Source organism: Grampus griseus (assembly GCF_964374135.1).
Source record: "Grampus griseus genome assembly, chromosome: 14".
NCBI classification, from domain to species: Eukaryota; Metazoa; Chordata; class Mammalia; order Artiodactyla; family Delphinidae; genus Grampus; species Grampus griseus.
The window spans coordinates 21,917,515-21,925,828 of NC_139008.1; the positions used below are offsets into that span (position 1 = coordinate 21,917,515).

Consider the following 8,314-nt stretch of genomic DNA (forward strand, 5'->3'; position numbering starts at 1 on the left):
TTACTGTTTAATGAATGCTGGGCATTTGGTAGACAAGATCTACCATCTAGGGAGAAGGGGCAGGGATGTTTAAGATGAAGCCTTGGTAGTGAACAGGACGGAAATTGCTACTTGAAATCAAAGGTTCAGAAGGTGGCAAAGGGAGGGACAGAAAAACTGGATGGGAGAATGATAAAAGGAAGAAGAAGACAAGAAATCTGAAGGAAGAATGAAAAGGGCTTACTTTCATCGAGTGCCTGTTAAAGTGCCGAAGCCTTATTCCTTCATAACCTCATTTATTTTCCCACTTACAGATAAGGAAACTGGGCTTTCAGGTGACTAGCTCAAGGTTACACAGTTGGTTTAAGATGGAGCTAGGATCCAAATCCTGTTCTGCCTGAATCCAAACCCAGTTTTTGTCTCCAAAGCTAAGACTGCTGGGGGAGCAGGGAGGAAGCCAGCAGAGGTGGGAGGGGAGATACTCAGTCCATCTACCTTCATACTCATACTCACTCCTCTGAAACCTGCATGAGGGAAAGCTTGGGATGTCTTGGCCCCGGCGGTGTGTGCATGTGTGTGTCTATGGCCTGTGCTACCGAAAGAGTGTGATTCCTGCATGGGTCTGCTCTGGCAAAACCTTGGGTGATCTGTGGGACCCCAAGGAACCTGAACTTATGTCAACTGAAGATTTCCTTTCCAGTCCTATATTGAATATCTCAGGAACCTCCCTATCACCGCCCACCCAGAAGTGTTTGGCCTGCACGAGAATGCCGACATCACCAAAGACAACCAGGAAACCAGCCAGCTGTTTCAAGGGGTGCTGCTGACCCTCCCTAGGCAGTCAGGAGGGAGTGGCAAGTCCCCTCAGGTAACCAGGCTTGAATTCAATTTCCCAGGCAATTTTTCATCTAGTGGGCATGCAGGATTGTGGCTGATGACCAAGAAGGCAGAAAAGTGGAGGCCTGGCAGACCCTTGAGGGAGGATGTGGGTGCTCTGGTCTTACTGCTGAGGTCTTTAAATACTGAGCTGGAAGAGCACCGGTGTTTCTAAAATGTCAGCTGTTCCTATATAACCTTCATGATTCATTGCTATATCCACATATCATCTGTATTCCATTTACATAATCCTTAAAACTAAATCTCTTTTGCTTAAAAACATTTATTTAAAAAACTGCACATCAGGACCATAAGTGGAAACCCAGTACCATTTCCGTAATGTCGCGACAGCCACAAAAAGCAAACGAAGGCTAAACATTATTAGGTTCTTCCAGATGCTGCTGCTGCTGTCTTTCTGGCTCCTTGGGAAAAGGGGAGGGTCAGCAAGTGTTCCAGAGCAGTGTCAGCCCTGACCTGAGACTTTCTCCTTGAAGGGAATGAAAAGAAAAAGGTGGCCAGAACTTGACAAGAGAGTGACTTTCTCATCATGTGATTCAACGTTATTTGCTCTATGTCCTGGAAACACCTGGAATCATTTTGGGTATCTCTTGTGATCATTCCACACATTGTGAAGGACTGATCCTGGCTACCCTCCTTGGTCTACAGATGAGGGCAAAACAAACCCTGCAAGAAGTGACCCACTTCAAGGCATTCAGAAACACAGAGGCAGTGCCAGGCCCAGAACCACATCTCCTGACTCCACCCTGATCTCTCCTTTCCTTCTCTTCCCTTCTCCAGCTTCTGAGCTACTCCATGTTCAACCCTGCTCAGCTGTGGACTTTGCATACAGTTGGCCTTGCATATCCACAGGTTCTGCATCCTTGAATTCGACCAAAGATGGAAATATTCAGAAAAAAAAATTCCAGAAATTTCCAAAAGGCAAAACTTGCATTCACCCCACTTCAGCAATTATTAAAAAGCATTTACATTGTACTTACAATTATTTACATAGCATTTACATTGTAGTAGGTATTATGAGTAATCTAGAAATGATTTAAAGTATGGGGGGGAGGGGTGATGTGTGTTGGTTCTATGCAAATACTACACCATTTTCTATTAGGGACTTGACCATCTGTGGAGTTTGGTCTTGCAGCCAATCCCTAGTGGATACCAAGGGATGATTGTATTTGGTTTCTCAGTTTGGTTCATAGTACCATAAGTGGTAATATGTGTGAAGATAAAGCAGCCTGGTTTGTGTGTCTCAGCTTAGGGATGGAAATTCCCCTCACAGTGGGAAGAGGGAAGGAAGTGTACATTCCAGCCTCCTCCAGCCAAAGGACGGCAGAGCTGTGTTTCTCTCCCACACCTCCTCTTCCTACTCTTCCTCTAGGCCTGTCCCCTCCCTACTTGGCTAAACTCACTGCCATGGGCTATTCTTAATGCTGAGGAATGGCCTACTGCCTTCCCAGGTGTCCATGTCACTGGGACAGAGCAAAGTCTCACCTGCACCTGGAGCTGGTCCTAAGGGGCTGGCTATGAGAGCCTTGGGAGATTGTCTCCCAGGGGTGACCTTGAAGATTTGAGCAGTTCTGCAGGGTTCAGCACTGCCCTGAGTCTAGGTGGCTGGCTGAGCACGAATTCCCCACCTGGCCCTCAGGCCCTTGCTCAGGACTTTCATTGTTTAGCTTAGAGGTGATGTCCTCCCTAAGGCTGGGGGCAGGGGTGGGGGTTGGGAGTGGGTGGGATGGGTATCCTCCTTTCCCTCAGGGCAGAATTGGCTTCTGTAGGAGAGTTCCCAGAAAGGTCCTGTAGACTGTGTTTAAAAAGCCAAAGGCTCACTGCTTCATGTTTAACTGGACAAAGCCACAGTCCGCTGGCCTTGTGTCTCATTCACCTCTCTAATGCTTACACTTTAAGGAAGTGGTTGAGGAGCTGGCCCAGGACCTACTCTCCAAGCTTCCCAATGACTTTGACTTGGAGTTGGTCGTGAAGTCGTACCCTGTGGTCTATGGTGAATCTATGAACACTGTCCTAAGGCAAGAGCTCATCAGATTCAACAGGTGGGCTGTATGGTCTTACTTGGATCCTGGGAGTTGGTGTGAGGGGTAGAATCTAATGGGCAGTAACTAGAATGGACACTTGATAAGGGTTGCTGTGCAGAGTTGGTTTGCCCTACTTGTAGGAAGGGCTGTAAATAGGGCCATCCCAGCATGTGTTGGCCCAGGGTTAAATCAGTTCCTTCTATTCATTCTCTCTCGTTCATTCATATGACATCTGTAAACTGGGGTGAAAACCAATACCGAGCACAGGCTAATAGTAAAAGTAATCATTAAAGCCACTTTTATTGAGCCTTTAGTGCTAGAAATGGCTCCAAGCACCACTCATGCCTTTGCATTCAAACCACACCATAGTCTTTAAAAATATGCACAGTTAGTAATCCCTCTACCACTGTTTTACAAATGAGAAAACTGAGACAGAAGGGCTAAGTAACTTGCTCAAGGTCACACAGTCATTCAGTGGCAGAACTGAGTTTGAATCTAGGCTCTCTGATTCCAGAGCCCATGCACTTAGCCAGTGTGTGAAATCAGGGTAAACTTAGAAAGGGGTGAGGAACAGTTCATCCCATTGCCGCTACCACAGGGGTAAGGAAGGGCTATTATAAGATGGCCATGGGGCTAAGGGTCTCCGGCCTTCTATTCTAGTCCCTCCTCACTTCTCCTCCAGGTACTAGAGCATAGAGCCCAGTGGGATCACCTTGATCTGATTTCTAGATAGTCAAAACTGAAAGAGTTCCCAAACACCATCTAGGCCAGATGAGGAAATTCATCACTTCTGCCTCCACGTCAAGGTTCTTGCTGCTCCAAATACTCTTCAGTGCTGCTCTCTCCATTTTGCTTCATTGGTCATTGCTCGGTTTTAGGGACAGCCCTGATGCCGAAAGACCGGTGACTTGAAGAATGTCAACTAAGAATTTGTTGACTCCCTTAGTCTTAGGGTTACTCCCTATAGTCAGTAGGCATTTGGCTGTGTGGATGACCAAGCCAAGTATGGCGTGTGAGTCAAGGATGCTGACTACTTGAGTCAGATACCTTGGGATGATGGGTTGTAGTCCTCGTTCATCCAGACACCAGGCCAATGGCTTTCCTCCTCTGCCACTCATTCTCTGCCAAGGTCACTGGAGCTCTTGGTGGTTACAGGGGCCTTCACTAGCCTTTACCACTGGCCATTGTGATAGAAGAGAAGAGGGTAACAGCAATCTTATATTCCAGTGATGCTCAGGGTTAACTACTTGGGGCAATATTGTAACGTACTTCCCCAGTACCTTTTTTTTGCCTATTCACCCAGTGGTATGAGAAGCCCAAAATGACAGTTCAGCTTCCAATTCAGGGGAACCGTTATTGTGTCTTCTAGGGCAAATATTCCTTCCTTGAGTACTAAAAATCTTGAAACTAGCAGAGCTCATAGTTTCAAGAATAGAAAGAAACCTTTTCCCAGTAGGTTTCAGGTATGATAGAGGTCTGTGGTATAATCCGCAGAGGGTAGCTTTGCTCTTGACTCCTCAGCCAAGCACATACACCAATAACACACTTGAACCTTAAATTCCTCTTAATAGAAATGTTTAGTGGTTACACATCCAGGAATCCCTTTCTTGCGTTTGAGCCTTCTCATGTCCATTTGGCTGGGATTCCATAAGTCTTTGGACATGACAAGCTCTCTCTGGTAGCAGAGTCTTTGGCACTCTCAGCTGAATTCCCTCTGGACTTGATGAGGCCTCATAACAGAGGCCAGAGAGAGAGACAGGTGATCTTGGCATCTCTCAGGCTGCCCTTCAGCTGCCTTTTCTCAGGTATGCATGCACCTCATAGTCTATAAAAAGAACAACTATAGATCAGAAGCCTTAAAACTGCATTACCCTTTGACCCAGAAATTCTACTTTTAGTAAGAATATCATTATAAATTTCCGCAGTGATTAATATAGATGGATGTTCCTAGTAATGTTGTTTACAGTGACAACAATCTGGAAATAATATGTTTCAGTGATAGAGGAACAGTTAAATTAAATGGAACACCTTGCAGTCATTAAAAAGGACGATTTTAATTTGGTCTCTATTGAATTGGAAAGATGTTCCTTATATGCTAAGAAAGAAAAACAAATTACAAAAAACACATATATAGTATGATCCCATTAAAAAATAATTTGTGTTTACATATAGAAAAATCTGGAAAGATATACGTCAAAGTTATCTTTAGGTGGTGAGATAATGGGTGATTTAATTTTTTCTCATCTTTACAATTCTTCTATCATGAATGTATATTATCTGACTTTTTAAAGGGAGGAAAAGTAAAAGGAGACTTGGAGTCAGTGTACTTGGGGTAGAATGAGGTCACTGGAGAGCCAGGCTGAGTCTGCTCCTTTGTTCTTGCAGATTGACCAAAGTGGTTCGCAGAAGCCTCATCGACCTTGGCCGAGCAATTAAAGGGCAGGTTTTGATGTCCTCAGAGCTGGAGGATGTATTCAGTAGCATGCTTGTGGGTAAAGTGCCGGCCATGTGGATGGCCAAGTCCTACCCATCACTGAAGCCCCTGGGAGGCTACGTGGCTGACCTGCTAGCCCGCTTGGCCTTCTTCCAGGTACCTTGGAGTCAGGGTAACTGGGCACCTGGCATTCTCATTCAGGTGGAGAGGACGTTCTGAAATGACGGATTAGAGGCAGAGGGAGTAGGGTAGTCTCACAGCATCCTGGACTGAGCACCTACTGGAAACAGTCTTACCAGGGTTGAGGGCAGGAGGGAGACTTTTCAAAGTCCTTGAAAAGATTATAGCCTCTAGAGGCAGGAGTGGGAACCAGAATAAATGTCACAAACTGGTGTCTCATGGGCCACAGCTCATGGGCTAGTAGATAGATTTGGTTTGGCTGCTTGGTTATTTAAAAATTTGAGCTAGCATATGAACACTGGATTGTTACATATCAAAATACAGATGTTTGTCCTGCAAAAACAGGAAGACCTGAAACGATGGACCTGCATTCCTGCATGGCAACTATTGCTGGAGATGAGTGGCTGTGGCTCAGCTTAGACAAGGCACACACTCTCCACTGCTACAGTCCCTACCACGCTCTACCGTATCCCTGACACCCGCCTGCACCCGCGCTTTTCTTAAAGTAGAGATATATTTCATTGTACTTTTGTTTCAAAGGGGGAAAATATAAGCTAAACTGAGAGGGCTGCCTGTTTCAAGAAAGATGAGAAAAAGCCTATTTCTTTATGGGACTTGTTGTATCACCTGCCTTTGAACAATCTTTGTTGTGTTGTTGACTTTGCATTTTTATGTCTGTGGCTCTCCAGGAATGGATTGACAACGGGCCTCCTGTGGTCTTTTGGATCTCTGGATTCTACTTTACACAGTCTTTTTTGACAGGCGTCTCTCAGAATTACGCTCGGAAATACGCCATCCCCATTGACCACATCGGATTTGAGTTTGAGGTAAGAGGCGTCTTGGGTTAGATCAACTCAAAGGGCCAACCAGAGAAAGCAGTGCTGTCCCTTTCCTTGAGTCCAAACATTTGGATCTGTTAAGGCTCAAATACTTCCGAGATGGTACAAATGAAGTATTTAGCATGACTTAAAGTAGCTCCAAAAGTTATTCCCAACAGAATCAGAGGATTCCTAAGGCTTTGTCTCTGTGTGTATAAAAAGGAATCTTTCCAGAGGAAAATTCTGCCACAGTTGTACCGAGAAAAATGAAAGCACCTTCCACATTGTTTATTCAACATGATGGACTCTTCATTTGGAAGGATGTTAATGGTCTTGTGTAGTGCTTTGCTTAGAGTCAAAGGAATGGCCAATAGTCAAGTATCACCCAGTCCATATTTGGAGAGAAAGTAGTAAGATGGACTGTTATAGAGCACTGTAGAATTTTAAATGCTATAGAAAGATCCTTTGAAATCATCTAGTCCGGAGGTCACAAACTGATTGCCCTAGGTCTTTATTTAGTTTATAAATGAACTTACCTTGATTGGCCTTTGAAGACAATGCTAAGCCAAAATTAATGCAATAAGAAAGCAAAGTAACGGGAATAAACCCTGGAAAAAAGATAAAACTATCTTTTTTTGATGTTGAAATGATTGTATACCTAGAAATCCTAAAAACACACCTATCAGAATTAATAGAATTTGTAAGATGACTGGATACTGGTTAAATATACAAAAATCCTTTTCCTATTCTAGCAATAAATACTTAGAAATGGGAAAAAACATTCCATTAACAATAACAAAAAGATTAGAATTTGAATGATTTTAAATGGAGCTCGTGCTCTCTGCTTCACCATAATCCCCTCCACCCCGCTATTCTCCTACACCTAGACCATTTTCTGCATTTACCAGAAGAAATTTATCACCTCTGAATCTAAACAGTTGTATGCTGGAGCTCATACTAACTCACCAGAACCTGTTAAAGCTGGTGGTTAAACAATTGATAGGCTGAAATTGACCATGGTGGGAGTCTTTACACCACAGAAATTGACAGAAACTACAAATCAAGGTTTCATTTCTCCTGCTAGAGAACTGTTTTACCAACATGCATCTGAACCTAACCCCTCACTACAGATCGAGGTTCAGAAAGGGGAAAGATTGTGCAAGGCCACTAAGCTAGGTAACAGTTAATGTGGCCTCCTGGCTCTTACTTTAGTGCATTCTCTGTGCCTGCCATATATAAGGGCAGCATGCTAACTGGAAATCAGACCTAGCCCATGTAGCAGGCAGGAATGTTATCAGAGAAGCCCCAGTGTCCTGGGAAATGCATCCTGGGAAAGGCAGACAGTAAAGCCAGTTTGTACTTTTTCAATCTCTTAATGCTGCCTCATTTAGGAAAATGGCAGGTAATGGAACTCACAGCTTCCTGTCTTCCAGGTAACCACACAAGAAACAGTCATGGAGGATAACCCAGAAGATGGGGCCTACATAAAAGGACTCTTCTTAGAAGGCGCCCGTTGGGATAGGGAAACGATGCAGATCGGGGAGTCTCTCCCCAGAATCCTCTATGACCCATTGCCCATTATTTGGCTGAAACCTGGGGAAAATGCAATGTTTCTGCATCAGAACATTTATGTGTGTCCAGTCTACAAAACAAGTGCCCGAAGAGGTATCCTCTCCACCACAGGCCACTCCACCAACTATGTCCTATCCATTGAACTCCCAACCGACAGGCCCCAGAAGCACTGGGTAAACCGAGGAGTAGCCTCACTGTGCCAGCTAGATAACTGATGGCATCTGTCTCAACCGAGAAAATAAAAGGAACTTCATTCTTTTTTTTTTTTTTTTTTAAAGAAGGTGTTGGGGGTAGAAGTTTAGTACTTTATTTATTTATTTTTGCTGTGTTGGGTCTTCGTTTCTGCGCGAGGGCTTTCTCTAGTTGTGGCAAGCGGGGGCCAGTCTTCATTGCGTTGCGCGGGCCTCTCACTA

General features: G+C 44.5%; 1 protein-coding gene across 3 annotated transcripts in view; it reads left to right on the forward strand.

Moving 5' to 3' along the window:
* Window positions 1–8,314, forward strand: part of DNAH3 (dynein axonemal heavy chain 3) — a 194,028-nt gene extending 185,714 nt beyond the window's left edge. For 2 of the 3 annotated variants that reach the window (XM_082670865.1, XM_082670866.1), the window contains 5 exons: window positions 680–847; window positions 2,773–2,915; window positions 5,283–5,487; window positions 6,201–6,338; window positions 7,763–8,314. In XM_082670865.1, coding sequence (XP_082526991.1) covers window positions 680–847; window positions 2,773–2,915; window positions 5,283–5,487; window positions 6,201–6,338; window positions 7,763–8,116 — 1,008 coding nt within the window. In that variant the 3' untranslated portion in view covers window positions 8,117–8,314. Of the gene's footprint in view, window positions 1–679; window positions 848–2,772; window positions 2,916–5,282; window positions 5,488–6,200; window positions 6,339–7,762 lie in introns of those variants that run through there. The other variant, XM_082670867.1, reaches the window with a different exon arrangement.